We start from the raw sequence: 16,864 nt of genomic DNA on the forward strand, positions 1-16,864 counted from the left end.
TCCCCGCTTCTTGAGCTCTCCCTTGCATCTGTTCCTTAAATATACCGCGGTAGAAAAGCACTCACGAATTAGCCAAAGAACCCCTTTGCATTGCCGCCCATCGCCTTTTCTAAAGAAAACTTCGGTTCGGCAACTATGGGGCTAAATAGGATGGATGGATGTATGCCGGGCGGGTTTATGGGCCGCATGCGCATGTTTTATCTGGACGGCAGAGTAGTGGACTTCTGTGGCTCGATTTGTACCCACAATTGAATTCGATTTCAGACCTCAAGCCGTCTTTTTTTTGCACCTGAAAGTTGACCGTTCTCATGTGTGGAGAATTATATTCCGTATCAACAGATTGACTAATCTATCTGTCAGGGAGCTTGTGATAACACTATATTCGATGCCACTCGAAAGAGATTAGGTTATAATTCATATAATATCTGATTGATGAAGGGATCCCTGACTAACTTGCTGCTCTTGGCAGGAACCAAAATTTGGTGCTTAGTCGAGACAGAAAATTTTTTTGATCAATTGGATTGCTCCACATGCACATGAGGTTACAAATTGTCCGGCGTGAAGAGGGGTAACGGTGAGAAAATTACAAAAAAAGTCAAAATGACCGTACATAGTGATTCGCTAAGCAGCACCCAGGACTTCAAACATGCATACGACATCGATTTGTCTGGAGACCTATGTCGATAAATTTCCCCTTGCATGAGGGATAAACAACTTTTCGCTTTGACAATTCTAGGTTGATCTCAAAACATTCTAGAAGGCCAAGTAGAAGGTGCCACGATACATGCCATTATTGTGCTTCGGTGTGTGCAACCTGTGAAGATAATATAATGACGATAACCCAGACCCCAATTGAAGCAGGGCAAGGCCAGGCTCTGGATATTTTACCGGCATAGAAACTGTCATGGGTAAGTTGTTGCATGGCGTCGCTGTTGCGGAAAGAGCTAGCCTGGGATTAGGGAAATGGCTGGCGCTTTCCCTCATTTGGTTAAGCCCTACATTTTCCCGACGAGCCGGTTTCAGGTCCACAGTCCTCAAAGCCGCAAGGAAATCTCTTGAAGAACAGGATCTTCGACCGAAATCTGTGACCTACAATATCATACTCAAAATGAGAAGGACCCTGGGCTGAATGGAAGGACCTGAAACTTCTGGAAGGACCAAGGGACAGCATGCATAGCATCTAACAAGGAATTTCTTGCTGTTCATTTAGGATTTTTAATGTATCTTTAATTCTTTGAATGACACCCTCAAAAAGCTGAACGCAACCCAGGAAGCGCAAGGGGAGGTTAAATGTCAAAATTCGCTTTTCGCTTTTATCGAAACAGACCTGGTGGTCAAACTGAAGTTACAACGTATCCTTTGGCGTAATGGCGGTTCCTAGCTCAACGCCATGGACTAGTTAGCCAAACGCCCTCGCATAAGCTTCTCAACTTTCCAATATTTAGTAAGTATATGCACTCAAACTTGTGGCTTGCGGCTTGCCATCAGCTCAGCTGCCGGTTGCCCCGATTCTCGTGCTTTTCGGTTCAGCCCGCCGACTGCAGCATTCTCAAAAAACGTTTTGCACGTGGCTTTTATGCTGACGGCTTCTCGTTTGGCAAAGCAGGAACATCTCTAGAGAAGAAATGGCCGAGAGCCCTTTTGCCTCATGACCTCTAACTATTCGCCACTCGGTAGTCAGTTCTCTGTCTCTTGTGGTGAATCAGCTGGTGATGTGGGGCGAAACGCACATAAATGTATGTACCTCCGCTAGTTACATGGCTCGCCCGGGATGGATACCAGGGCCTCAGGGCGCTAGCGTTCTAGCCCAGAACCGGAGCTTGGGCCACGTTTGACATCAAACAAGACAGGTTCCGGGCTCCTGCATGCATGCTAAACTGACGGTGTATCTAGAGATCTAAACAGAAACCCGCCTAAATTCAAAGTCTATATTCTCTAATGATTGACTCGTGTCTAAGCTAATATTAGATGTTTGTTCCGTGCCAAGTTTATGAGGATATTTTCGAATCTGCCTCATGGGTCTCATCCGGCATCCTTACATACGGTCAACTCTATAGCTATAGATGCGCTATTATAGAAATCGCGGTGAAAAGCTAGACAATTCCCTAGTTCATCAGCAATTTTTCAAGGAAAAAAATATTTATATCCGGTATCCATGGTATGCAAAATACGTCAACCACGGTTTGTTCCGGCCACGAATAACCCATGAGGTTACAATCTCCTGATGCCACAGTATCGGTTGTTCGGCCCTAACGATACGTAGAAATCGCTAGGACACGATGAAGCCGCAAGGTTATACTGCATGCGCGCGCGAACGGGTAAAAGAGTGGCATCCGCGTGCAGGGCTTGCTGTACCAAAAGTTGAAAGGTTCCAATAAACCAGCTGGATCTGAAATCAATGCTATAGTGCTACTTTTTTTTTTAAAAAAAAAAAAAGCCCCCAAATATTGTAGAGTATTCATATCTAGCTATTAATGCTTATTTATAAATTGGACACGTATAAGACACAAGTTATTGGTAGTTCTTTTTATCAGAGCCTATAACAACTGGTGTGAACAATGATAAAACGGATGGAATGGTTTAAAATTATAAACCGAGTATAGACAATTAAGCTTCAAAATCCACCTACTTAAATGAGCATTTGCATACCAAAGCTAATACGACTGCGGCAACGCAGATGAGGGGTAATGGCTTACCCCACATGAGATCGTGGTGATCGTGACCGGTGATCATGAGGATCCACTTTGATCGGTCTGAAACATATGTGGAGTGTTGCATTATGTGCGCATTTTTGCGTTGTGCGCCGCCATTTAATTAAAGATGGATAACGCATGTTCGTTTGTATACGCATGAAACATACCATTTCACTCAAGCTTTCGGTTTATTTAAAAGTCTCAGAGTCAATATTAAGACCTATATTCGAGAGCAAAAGGGCCGTGTATAAGGTCGCATGATACACGGCTTTGATTACGATCACCATGCTCAACTTTCGCTAATAGATCACGATACACGCTAGAGCACTAGTTAATTGCGCGAAGTGCTTAAGAAGCTCGTGTAATACATATCAATCAAAGCTAGTCCAAAGTTGACCGGCCTGATTCCAAGGTCCGATCTTAGGAGAAATCGGTTTCAAACTAGTAGCCTTGACTATAACTACAGGAATATCAGATATCTATTATGTATATGGGTCATTGGTCCGGTTTTAGATGATCGAATCGCACGCAACTGTACAATGCCAGCAGATTTGTAGCCACTATATCGATACCGTTCCCATTTATAAACCCACCATGGGATCTAGATCTGTATGGGTTTACCTTACCGTGGCTTAAATTCCCTTGTGGATCAATGCTGATATTCACTAGTGAATGTTCAACAACTTGCTATATATGGCTTTATTGTAGATAGCTAATAATAACGCCTACTCCGCATAGGTCATGCTTATCATTGGGCGGTAGTACGCCACTCTGATAGGGCTTCCCATGACATAGATTCGCACCATTATTTGCCCTTATAAGGATGCTGCAGTTCCACATTCCTGACACTTGAATCTCCCTTCGTGAAAAGTTCAGCTGTTCACCACGAACCACGTTGAAGCCTCGGGGGAAAAAACTAGTTCACAACATAATAACGCAAACAAAACTTCAACAGTACGCCTGACCCATCAACAGCGATATATCTCTTTCATTTCTTTGTTCAACGTGTGTACCATCTGTATTCATAAGGCTAAATATATTGAATCTTACCACAGGCACAACGGATACCAACAGACACCACTGAATCTAGGCCTCTACAAAGCAAACGAATTTACGGAGCCTGCAAGGGACGAACTTGAAAAGTATACCATAGTCCGAAACCACCTGACACCGTAAGTAGCCCGTTAACTTTTTGTTTTTATTTCCTGGTATGAGAGTGTGGTAATCCGGATATAAGCCCCGTATTATTCCTCTTAAGGATGATACCGGTGTTCGGATTTGCCACTTCTTAACAGTACTTTGTCCAACGTTTCACACGTTGAGGGCTAGGATCCGCTGTTGAGAAATCGTGGTGTTTCCTTCATGGGCTGATATAATGATTGGGTAGGAGGAAGCTTTTCGCCAAATAGGTGCATCCTTCCATCGTCTCAGGCGACCACACTGGAAATTGTCCTGTATATTGCCCGTGGTAAATAATTGCTTCCAATTTGGATTCCAACAGAGTTCTAGGCCTTGGATCGAGCTCACACTGACCGGTCAATATTATATACAGTGGACTGGTCTATCGATATATCTCCAACATCGCTGAAGCTTCTAAAATTGGCAGTGGCGAGCCTCGATACAGAACTTTCCTGTGCCTACGATCCTAGGTGATAGGTCTTTTGATAGCTCGGAATCTTGACGGTATACAGATATTACTGCCTGTAAGTGAATATACTTCGTTTTGGGAATTGCTGCTGCTGGAGTCTGGCCTAGAAGAACGAAATTTGTTTCTGAGCACGCCTTCAACCCAAATTAACTTCGCTGCTTCGGAAAATTGTTGTCCTGATCATCTCGCGAAATTTCTTGCATGTTTTACCTTATAATTTTCTTTTTCTTTTCTTTCATTTTCAAGCTCCAATATCCCAGTTGACCGCTCGTAGAGTTGGTTGTGCAGAGAGGAGATAAGTTTCACAACGGTTTGTTCAGGGCATATCATCCGTTCGCCTCTGAACTTGAGAGCTAGGGGTAAGAAAGTCAATGCACCGACATTTTCTTTTGCGGAAGAATCAAGACCATCTGCATAGGTCCTAGGAGCTAGACTTCGGATGGGGTAAACCCTGTTTGCAAAGCCAAGGACTTTTGTGTAGAACCACGGAATACGGAGGGGATGCCTTTATTGGTGTACGCAGATGCAGCTACCATATTATTCGAGAAAGCGAGAGAGAATTGCCCCTCCAAAATTACAAACTCGGTTTAATGTCAATTTGGTACGGACCGCTTGCTATTGGGTGATAATTCGCCGACAAAAAACTTCATTTCTACTGATGTTACTTTTTGCAGGTGACTGGTAACAGTGGTTGCATTGCTCAGTCCTCCAGAAATGACATGGAAGTTGTCCGGGCTGCCTCAGGCTGTTGAAACGCTGCATCAGCCACTTTCACTCCAAACCTGATGCCCGTCGACATCGCTCCTCAAGAATATATGGGATACAGATTTATATTATCCAAATACTGCCCATTCAGACCTCCCCGTGCCCGCACAGACGCTATACGCCTCGTGTTCACAGTTTCGAATTCTATTTCGAAGAGCGAGGCCGAACCTGGCGTGCCTTTTCCCATTTCGAAAGCATTTCCGTCGTGCCTTTCCATTTTCATTTTACAAGAAGAACGGGAAAAAAAAGTCATCATCAGTGCCTAATTACCCATTTGGCATCCGAGTCGCACGAAAGTTATCATCATATATTAAAGTTGCCCGCCAGACAAAGTTATTCTTAAGTTAACTTCAGAGACTCGAGACTAGTCTCACGGCCAGCCTTGCTTTTTATATGTAGCGACTCCCTCTGCACTTTCTCGAGACTTTTCCCATTCTCTGTCTGTTGAAACATCATCGGACTTGTTTAAAAGTCTTATCTCTCCTTTCAAGCCCGGGTGCTCCTCCCTGAAGATTACTTTCCCCATTGAAACCCCAAGCTTAGCCTTTGGCACTTTTGCTTCAGCATCCGTCCGTCCCATTCAATAACCCCGGCAAAAAACAACTCGCTGCACCTGGTCATCCTTCTTTTAATTTTGCTTTTTCATACACTGTTCAAAACCCAGCATCCCTTTTTTAGGCGAATTCAGACCAATCCCAAAAAACGATTCTGGCACTGTGATTGACGTTTAGGGTGGGCTCCACTAGGCTCTCGACTCAGGTACAGGTTATTGCAGGAAAAGTTGGGTGTTCGTGATAAATAGATCGGGGCATCCGAGAAGCCTTCCTCAGCTCGAGGGAAGAAAAGAACGGACGAAAGAATAGAAGACTCAACCGGGGCCGGTCATATCATATCATATCGTATCGACACTGGGCATTTGGCTTTTACGGTTCAACTAACTGACAAACTAACTTCACCTACATACCAACTAAACTCGACTCCTCTCCCCGGCAATCTCCAGCTCGGTCCACTTCCTCAAAAGAAGGGGCCACAAGTTGACTTTTCTTCCTTTCCTCAAAAAGAGTTTTTTTTTCGACCTGAACACACGGAACAGGTTGCGGGGACTCCACCGAGGCTCCAGGACTGCAGCGCTATCCCTCCCCCTAGCACTCAGGCATACATACCTAGGTTAGGTACGGTACGGAGTACATTACATATCATCCCAACCAACAGTGCATACATAACAGACGGAGTGTGGCAGCCCTCGTGGGAAAATCGTGCAAAGTGGGACCCAGCACCTACATTACATATTCTCCTGATCCCGATCGTTGAACTTCCATTCCCGGCGTCCAGAGTACTTCTACCTTGAAGTCCCCCCCTCTCCTTGACGAATATCGCCTGGCAGTAGTTCCTTCCAAGTCGAGGAAAACTTTTTTGACAGGACGACTGCAGCCTCCGACGAAAGAGCAAGTTCAAGTTCATCCCATAGTTCAATACTTAATTTCCTCATCCTCCCCTCCGAAGAACCGCTAGGTTTTTTTCTTCCTTTTCCCTTTTGACTTTGACTTTCGACGCACCCGCACCTGCACCCGCCACGCCCACGTCTGGCAGCCTTAGCGAAAGGCCCATTGCAAGGGAAGAGAAGAGAAAAAGAAGGTTGATCGGACACGTTTTTTCCCACGAGTTTTCCTCGCCCGCCGGCCAACCAACCAAGCTTTGCACCCACATTCCTCAAGCGGCCCTCCTAAAAAGGCTCGACCGAATCGTCCTGCCTATCCTTCGCTGCAGAGAAAAGGCCGCCAAAAAACAAAGCCATTCATTCATTTATTCATTCAGTCACCATCCGTCCATTCATTTATTCGGATTCTCCTCGTCTTTTATTATTATTATTATTATTATTATTATTTATTTTTCAAAATTTTTTTTCTGTTCCAGGGAAGAAGAAAGACGGTATATTTTGCATTTACATACTACACATACATACTACTTAGATAGACAGGTCTCCGTTTAGCATCGCCGCCGCTTCTTCTACTACTTCTTCTTCCTCTTCGTCGTCTTCTTCTTCGTATTATTCATTATTCTCTGTTCGATTTGAGCCTGGACCTGGACCTGAAACCCGGACCGTATTCGATTCGAATTCCGACATCCTCTTCAAATCCGATTCTTTCTTTTTTCGTTTTATTTCCCTCCCGGCTGACGTTGACTGTCTCTGTGTTGCGCCTGGACATTGTCATCGCCGTCGTCGTCGAGTTCAACTTCCTCGCAAACCTTCATATCAATCATATCTAAAATATGAGTGGCGGCACTCAATGGGAACGTGAGGGTACCGGGAGTACCAATGGCGATGGAGGTGGTTCGCCGATGGCAGTCGAAAGACAGACGCTGCCATCTATATCAAACCTGACCAGCTCGGTGCCCCCAGTTCCATCACCGGCTTCTTCAGGCCACTCACCGTCTCAGTCTTCAGTCAAGACTGACACCCGAGACTCGGGAAATTGGTCCATGACAACAGCTAGCAATCGTATGTTTTTGTCCTTCTTCTTTTCCCTCTTCTTCCCCCGTCTTTCCTCTTCTACCTAGGCTATCTCCAGATCCATCTCCTTCTCCTTCTGCTTCTGTTTCCAAGACATGCAATAGCCTCATCTAGTTCGTGTGTTAATGCGAGTCATATCACTAATCCGTAGACTCTTCACTCTCTTCTCCAATGAACATTACAGCTATGACACAGGACCAGAACCAGAATCAAAACCATGCTGCTGGCCGGGGCTCAATCCTCAACCCTGATTCGCAGCGAGATTCCCTTAACCCACCGTATGCCACCCATTCCTTCATTACTATTAGATAATAGTACCGTTTCCCACCTTTTTTTTTTTTTTTTTTTTTTGCATATATCTAACGCCTTTAATAGTCTCCACTCGTCCACCCGGCCTGCTCCAAACGTTCTCACCAGTCCCTATGGAATTGATAACTCGCCCACTAATTCTCGACGATCAAGTTTTGATACGCGACTAGGCTCTCTAGCTCTGAATAGTAATCATGGGACTCCAGCAGCCAGTCAAGTGTCTCTTGTTAGTCAACTTCAAAGGGAAAGAAGTGGTGGTTTTAATCAAGGCTCTCCAGCTCCTTCCATATTAGAGAGTGGAACTCATTCCTATACACCAATCAGCCCGAATGGACATTATCCGACGCCTAGTGTTAGTAGTGCAGGCAGTGGTCCTCGTAGCAGCTTTGGTTCTTGGAATAACGGACTGGCACCGACGTCTCACGCTCAGAATCCTGAACGACCTGGTGCCCGGGTAGCACCACCAATTATTGGATCTTCTAGATACCCATACCCACATCCAAACGCTCCTTCTCCGACTAAGGGTTTCCCGTACGCTTTCCCAGATCCCGACGCTGCCGGGCCTACCGCGCCTAACAGCCGCGAAGGTCTTAATGGACAGGCTACGAGTAGTCAAGTTGGTGGTCCGGGACAAGCTGGTAGGCCTTACGCGTATCATCAAGATCATACGTCTGCGCCACAACACTCACAGACTTCTCTTTACTCTCAAGCATCTACTTCTACCACAGCTAGTTCGCACCACGGCCACCCTAGTTATGGCCAGCCTTCATACCAAGAAATTCACCATCACTCTTTGCAGCGTGGTCCATCGAGCATTGGCGCTCCATCTCCCGCCACCCCATACTCTCGCACGCCAGAATTGCGTATAAGCCACAAACTTGCCGAGCGAAAGAGAAGGAAGGAAATGAAGGAGTTGTTTGATGAACTTAGGGATGCACTACCCCAAGAGCGTGGAGGAAAGAGCAGCAAATGGGAGGTTCTGACTAAATGTAAGCCCGTGTTCATACTCTCAATGTTCTTATTGCGGCGCCCCACTAACTCCGTTTATTTTATAGCAATTGAATACTTGGGTCACATGCGCCAGAGCCAGTCAAGTCTGTCTCAGACTAATCATGAACTTGCAAGTGAAAATCAGAACCTTGCGAGCCAAAACGAGAACCTCAATCGAGAACTGGAGAGATTGAGGGGCGAACTTGGGCGAAGATCGTCCCCAAATGATACCCACTACTCCTCGCATCCCCATCCATCACAGGCTCCGCCTAGTAATGGCAATGGTGATGCCTACCCCGCCCAGAACAGCCACCAAAATGGCCATACGAACGGCCTCTATAATGGAAATAGCCACCAACAGCATCAAACTTACCAACACCAGCCCCGTCAAAATACCGTGGACGGGAACCAGATGCAAGGTATCGAAAGATCAAACTACTAGCTTCACCCTCCCTTTAACTTAACATCTCCCCTCTCCTTTGTTTGTCCGTTGTTGCCTCAGGTTCTTCTCCATATTATCATTTTCCATTTCCTTTTCTTTTTTTTTTTTGGTGGTCTGGATTAGGAGGTTCACACCGGTTGGGTTTTCATTCATAGCTTTTCGAGGACCGAAGTTTCCTTTTTTTACTTGTCGTTTCCTTCCTGGGGTTTTATCTTTTCTTGGGTTCTTAATATCGGAGTCAGGGAGAATACTAAAAATTCAATGATACCTGGTTTTTCATTTTTGTGTACATCTTTCCTTCATTGCTTTTATCCCTAATCACAGCTAGTTTTTTGGTCTTCCTATTGGGCTCCTTGGTAAATGCTCAGTGGCTGGAGGGAAACTAAGATATCTATATCCTGTAAACCCATATATTCAAAATCTCATTGTCATTTTTGTAACAACCATCTCCCACGTGCTTTCGGAGACATATAGATGCATGTAGATGCTTCTATCCATCAGTATTCTACCTTCAATTTTTGGAGACGCCTCAAGCAGTCCCACTGTCCTATATTTGGAGTAGGACCAAAAAAAAAAACACCATCGCGACCCGCTTGAGATTCTAACCACCAATCACAATCCTGTAACATGACATTTATTTTTGACCAGCAGCACGTAGCCCAAGTTTGACAGTCCTTAGTTCGCTTGAAACCTACATTTACAGTTTACAGTTGACCCCTCGCTTTCCATGAAAGGGTACAATGTCCAACGTTACTCAAATTTGACTTTTCATAGGGGCCTGTGAGACCTCAAACCTCAAACCGCTTGTCCACGAACCGATGGAACGAAGGCATGCTTTAGCGTTGAGGTCCGAACATGGGATCGATTCCTCTTGGAATGCAAGGGATCTGGTGAGAGAGCATCATTTGCCTCTGCCATGGCCGCAAACCATCAAGCTTTCCATCCCTTCCCTCGCTCTCTTATTTTCTGAGTAACATAACCGTAGCCATCCTTTTTTTTTCCCCTCTTCACAAAAAAAAAAAAAACAGATTCTAGACCCAACCCGTCCGACTTTGCAATCGTGGTGTTTTTCTTCTTCTTTCCTTCGGTTCACCTTATGTCCCCCCTAAGTTGTACTCCCAACCTTTTTTTTCGTTCATTGATGCCTGAGAGCTTGGAAGGATAAGGTCTAGTTAGCCCCGCCGGAACGAGAATACCCTCGCTCCCCGCCTACAGGACTGCAACTTAGCTCCGAAGTGCTTGTCGATTATTCTTTTTTTTTTTTTTTTTTTACAATTGATGATGCTTTTTGCATTATTATTATTATTATTATTATTTTATTTTTTCAAAGTCGTCAGCACTGAGCGCTAGGCTTGAACAGTGTGGCTTTGCTTTAGCCATTGATCATAATCAGGTAATAGTGCACGCACCTTCGACGTAAGTACTTCGGACATCACGCCTGCAATAAGACCGGAGGTACCGCTCAACCAAGAAGCCCTGGGTGGCTACTTTGGCTACCTAACAAAACGAAATATCAAAATATCTGAAATCGTCTGTCTCAAGTACTTTTGGTTTAATCTATACGTACCCGGACGGCAGCCTCGGGTTTGGCTGATACACAGAAAAATGAAATATGATCAAGACATCCCCATCCAGATCCCGCTTTTATTCCCTTTACCACGCACCCCTAATGGTCCGTTTACACAGGACATTACTCGCCTTTGCCTTGAGGTTTACTTGTGTTTCCGTGGATCCAACGTCTCGAGTATGCAAGCCACCACCCGCCGGCTCATTAACGAGAATTTGAAAAAGCGAAATTGACAAAAAAAACGGGATGCCAATTTCCATGAAGCGAAGCGGTAGCCGAGGGTATGTAGTGAGATCTGTAACCCTTCTTATTCCCGTCCGCACTCTATATTACAATGTCATGTAATACTTCAATCAAAGTCGTTCAGTTATCAAAGTTGCCGAATGGTAACATGTCTGGCGCACTGCTGATCCCGGGGAATAAAATGGTCGTAGCGAGGTGGGTACTCTTGCTATCACTGTCGGTTGCCTGTTTAGTTCCAAGAGCCTAAAGTATGCATCATCCTGCAGAACTATTCAGAAGTCCAGCTGCAAACTGCACGCACGGAGCATGGTTTTTTAAACACCATGCATGCAACTTCTCCATTCGACGACGAACGGACAAGAAGCAGGGAAAATCAAGGCGGAAATAAAATCTTGGTTTTCGCATCTAGGTCCAAGGCAAACTTAGAAATATGTTCGATTCGTGGGGAAACCGGTGATGGGAACCTTGGGGGACCCACAGATTTTAGCACGGCTTCTAATATTAACTTTTTGTTTTTTTGTTTTGTCTTTCTATTTCTACCTGCCCTCTCCCACATCTTCTTGATTTTTCGCACGTGCGAAAAACGTGGAGAAATTCGGGATATACTACATACATGTTATGTAGGTGTGGCGGGAATGGAATGAGTGAGAAGTTGCATGTACCCCCCCGGCCCGACGGTCATGGAACAAGGTCCCCTTTCCCCTTCAATCCTTTGTTGGGTTTTCTTTGGGCGGAATATCTGATATCGCTTTTGTTGGAGGCTTGTTTACGTAAGAAATCTGGGAGGAATGGAGATGTAAGACCTTGTGTCGGCTGCATGAGAACGAACGCATAGTGCAGCGTGCAGGAAGCGTACATACATACATACATACATACACTACATGACATGTAGTATGTACTCCGTATTTGAGATAGTTAGTTAGCGGAGGAGGAGGGTTCGGTAGTACTCAGGTTGCGTCGGAAGGGCCTGTGCGTCTGCTTGATAGGTACCATGGTCGGCTAGACGTAAGTACATCTGAAGAATACGTCGCCCCGGATTGGATGCGAGCCTAGCCCCGAGGAGATGCTTGGTCTCGAAGCTTCCAAGAGATAGCTGCCGTCTTTGCAGTCGGAAAACTTGCAACGTACAACGCGGAACCATGGGAATCCGAAACATCTTCCATCTTCATCATTGCATTGTTGTATCCTTGGAAGGATTTCAACTAAAAATTCACGGTCCAAAGGGAAATTCACTGGAATCAAGCAAGGATACTCGGGCTGGCTGTGAACAGAAGGCTAAAGATTGGTATGATACTAACATCCACCTAGCTAGTTGCCTACTGCTTGGATTACTGCCTCTTAATGTTTCCCCGGGAGTTTCTCCGTATCACAATTCCGCAACGGGTGTATTAATACTCGTTGACTTGCATTGCGCAATACTGCTACTCTGAAAAACGGTCTAAATTATAGAACCAAGACCCCAATTGACAAATGTTTTAAGCGACCCGAACGGTTCCATTCATCCGGCAGCTTGCGGTGCTGGCTTCCGGGCTTCTAGTGTCTGAATACACTACCAGCATTCTTCATTGTCGAATTCGGTTTCTAGAACATGTTAACAACTCGGATCCCACGTTTAACTTTCGAAAAATTTTAAACGAGAGACGGATACCGGTACCCCGCTTAACTTTACGGTATTAAGACTCCTAGGTATGTTGGGGTAAACCGGGGTACTAAGTAATGCATAACCTCAACTTTGTAAACATTTATGCAGTTTCCAAAGGACTCCTAGTTTACATATATAAGCTGACGACTATTCCTTTCCACCGAACGGCGACCTTGATATGTTAACGGGCGTGCGGACCTTGTCGCCGTTTGTAGCAAATGTTTATTGAATTCTTCTCTACGGAGTATGCACACTGCACTAGCTACGAGAGATTTAAGATGTTGAACTCAAACGAGCTGCACCCCGTCAACAAGTCCACGGTTACTATACAGGAAATCTCAACAATCATGCTTGTAGTTTATGATACAACGGATACTTGCCTACATAATATTGGTAACGATGTAGCTGATCCTCATCTACTGCACCATCCCCCGGGAACCCAGCCCCCAGAGGGGTCCAGCTGCACGGATTCATGCCCAGATTCCCCGAGGTTATAACCCTATTTTGAAACCTAAGCACAATGGTCTAGATCCTAAGTAAGTTACCTTCTATGCATGCATGAATGAATGCATTCCAGTCACAAAATCTCTCGACGTTGTTGTTATAATATAATGCAAGGTTATATATTGAATAAAAATCGGCTTGAATCGGGTACGCCGGCTCCATGGGGTTCAAATTCTACCAAGGCTGAAGGATGATATTAACCTGGCCCGAATGGTCATGACCTGGTTGTTGGGAATTCGATATTTGGGGAAATATTTTAGCCCAAATCTTTGTAGTCCTCGTCAGTCCATATCAGTCCCTTGTCGGGCTATAATATGGAAATAAATGATAACTCCCTCAATTGACGTCAACCGACCATGGCTAGTACAAATTCTGATATCCTTCGTGCCAATACCAAGGGTATATTGCTTAGGCACCGGCTAACTACAATGAAGAACTAACATATCCAACACTGCAAAAAAAAATGTGTAACTCTAGCCCTCATAGGGTGGATGCCTGATCAATATCAGATCCGCTTGATCAATCTAAACAAGGGAATCAATCTCAAAAATGGTTCAATGACGTTGTTGTGGTAGAATTAATTGAAAACCCCGGCGGATCCAATTGCAAAGAAGACGCGGGAGCTAGCAGGGCCGGCTCAGGAGTTGCTTGGTAGCTCGGACACTTGCAGGCACGGTTCGGTGCTTTTGGAATTGCCACATTCGATACTAGTCAGGGGAGCTCGGAATAACTCTCTTTAACTACGGATAGACTATGGGGTTTTCGGCGGTACTACTACCGTTATCGATATGCTTTTTTTCTTTGGTTTCATACTACAAGTCCGTTGAGTTAGCTTAGGTCGAGCTCGGATAGTAATCAAACAATCCAATCCTAAGGATATCAGGATCAGATCTTTCTTCTTCTCTCTTTAAATTAATCCAACAACTTAGCTTTGACGGGCACGGCCGCACCATCACACCGTAGTCTCTCTTGATCTTTCAATGGATTCCGTCCTGGACGACATATCGCACAGACGATATAACCCGCTGAGGGGTAACTGGATACTTGTCTCCCCGCATCGGACAAAGCGGCCTTGGCGGTAAGTTCCCCTCGGTACCATACTTCGGGACTCTTGGAGAACCCCGTTTTGTGGTATTTTGGGGACGTGGCAACGCAAACTGTCCCGTTACTCGCTCGACCTCGTCGAACTGACAATTGAGTTAATGTATGATTCCAGCGGTCAGGAGGAATCGCCAAGTGGGAATACTCTCCCAGAATACGATCCCAGAGTAAGGGTCTCGATCAAGAATTGCATATGTTGGGATCGACCTTGAGCTCATACCCCTGTGCCTTAACTAGTGTTATCTTTGTCCCAGGAACAAGAGATCTGGCGGAGCTCAGAATCCTGATTACCAGGGTACTTTTATCTTCGTGAACGACTTCTCTGCTGTCAAAGAAGACCAAGATGATTATGAAAGCGCCGAGTCTGAAGGTTAGCCACACTTAATACCATTTGTCCTCCCTTCTGCGGCATGAGGAAGGATACTAACATGTTGTAGAAAAATCCTCCTTGTTGCTGAAGGCAGAGGGTGTAAAGGGCAAATGTTATGTCATCTGCTTCTCCCCAGCACATAACAAGTATGAAAATCTGTGATTCAACTAGGTGATATGGGGTGCCTAATGACTAAATGTTCCTAGAACGTTGGCCGACATGTCAGTCAAGGAAATATCAGTAGTGATCAATACCTGGCAAAATCTTTACCGCGATGTCCAACAGAACACCCCATTCCGCTACATCCAAATCTTCGAAAATAAAGGAGAATCCATGGGCTGTAGCAATCCCCACGCCCATTGCCAAGCCTGGACTACAAGTCATCTCCCCGAGGAACCGGCCGCAGAACTCCATAACCTGATCGAGTACAGACGAAAGCACAATTCATGCCTACTTTGTGACTACCTCGCTGTTGAACTGGAGAAAAAGGAGCGAATAGTCGCCGAGAATGACGGCTGGTTGGCTGTTTGCCCATGGTGGGCGTTTTGGCCGTTTGAGACGCTGGTGATCAGTAAGAGATGTATCAAGAATATCTTGGAATTGGAAGGCGAGAGGGATGTTGAACTCTTTGCAGAGATAATTAGCGTCATTACGACGAAGTATGATAATTTGTTTGAGACGAAGTTTCCGTATAGTGAGTGGAGCAGAATGTCCCTCCCCATTGCTCTTATTGGCCGAGTCTACGAATACATTTTGGAATATTTAAGTAGACGGTGATCTATATTGAAGGTATGCTAACATACTCGACAGGTATGGGAATTCACCAGGCGCCATTGAGAGGGACGGACGAAGAGCATGCAGCGAATCACGTACACTTCCATTTCTTACCGCCGTTGCTACGAAGCGCTACGGTCAAGAAGTTTCAAGTCGGGTAAGCAAGATAATCAGCGATAACGAATTCGCTTATTGTTGCCCATTCCTTAGGCGATATATAGAAAGACAGGATACCAGGATGCTGACGTGATGTCATATCTAATATCTAGATACGAGTTATTGGCTGAGCCTCAGAGGGACATCACCCCCGAGCAGGCTGCAAGACGTCTACAGGCCTTGAGCACGGATTTGTATAGAAATAAGCTAGAAGGGAGCTCTTAACACCCTTATGCAAGAGCTACAAGGCTATGGCTGTAAATTTCGATAGCCTTGAATGTTTTTTGGTGGGTTTTTGGTGAATTTAGCCCTTCGATTTAATCTAGTTTGAAGAGACGAGATTTAGAGATCCGGATGCCGATATATATCATAAGCATTATTACATCAGTTAAGAACCAGGTTCTCACAACTACATCTAGCAAATAGAACCATGGCAGATGACTTTATTGGCAGCACTTCAATACATGCAGCATTTGAAAGCGCTTCTAGAGCGCTTTAATATCGCGAAGACGGTGTCACTATGTCTAGCCCAAAAGCAAGCAGCTGTCAACCCTGCAAGGTGCCGAATTAACTGTCAAACACATCGTATTTTCCCATCATGTGTGAGGGCTCATTCAACCAGTGGGGAAATTTCGAAAGCGCAGCAGGAAACAAGCCGACTCGTTCCCAAGGGTTAGAACAATAAGGCCGCCTGCGCAGCTGCCCAATATCGCGAAACAATGAAGGCGCTTATGCTTAAGAAGTTGTTTGTACCTGCATCGTGTTGTCAAGTAACAATCCAACAATGCCTACCAAAATCCAACAGACATTAGGGCTGGACCAAAATCGAATCATCCTCAATAGAATCTCTCTCTTTTTCGCGCCCAGTTCTAAGAAATCCTTGTGTATAACATCAACCTTATATTAAGTTTTTCAAGGGTATACCCTCTTCTGCAGGTACACTTGCCCAATTTCTAAGACTAAAATTCCCTTGGACCGCCTTGAAAATAAGCTGGTGTGCAAGTTAACGGCGGTGCAGGACAATACAAGCCCCACGGGCGCTTATTCTGACAAGAATGCAACACCACTTTATGTTATATCTGCTGCAGAGGACGTAGCAACCTGCAAAGTGAAGGAACTTTCTACAAACGCTCGACTCAGTCAATGGA

General features: G+C 45.2%; 2 protein-coding genes across 2 annotated transcripts; both read left to right on the forward strand.

The window, feature by feature from the left end:
• Positions 1-7,377: 7,377 nt before the first annotated feature.
• Positions 7,378-9,359, forward strand: AOL_s00043g667 (uncharacterized protein; the record flags this gene model as incomplete). Its single annotated transcript, XM_011121153.1, has 4 exons — positions 7,378-7,606; positions 7,770-7,896; positions 7,994-8,916; positions 8,983-9,359. 4 exons carry the CDS (start codon positions 7,378-7,380, stop codon positions 9,357-9,359), a joined length of 1,656 nt encoding a protein of 551 aa, XP_011119455.1.
• A 5,158-nt stretch (positions 9,360-14,517) lies between these two features.
• AOL_s00043g668 (uncharacterized protein) lies at positions 14,518-15,941 on the forward strand (the record flags this gene model as incomplete). The annotated part of the gene is made up of 6 exons (XM_011121154.1): positions 14,518-14,583; positions 14,654-14,786; positions 14,854-14,932; positions 14,993-15,480; positions 15,597-15,717; positions 15,830-15,941. The coding sequence occupies 6 exons, from the start codon at positions 14,518-14,520 to the stop codon at positions 15,939-15,941; spliced, it is 999 nt and encodes a 332-aa protein (XP_011119456.1).
• Positions 15,942-16,864: the final 923 nt, after the last annotated feature.

Source organism: Orbilia oligospora (assembly GCF_000225545.1).
Source record: "Orbilia oligospora ATCC 24927 unplaced genomic scaffold scaffold00043, whole genome shotgun sequence".
Taxonomy (NCBI): Eukaryota; Fungi; Ascomycota; class Orbiliomycetes; order Orbiliales; family Orbiliaceae; genus Orbilia; species Orbilia oligospora.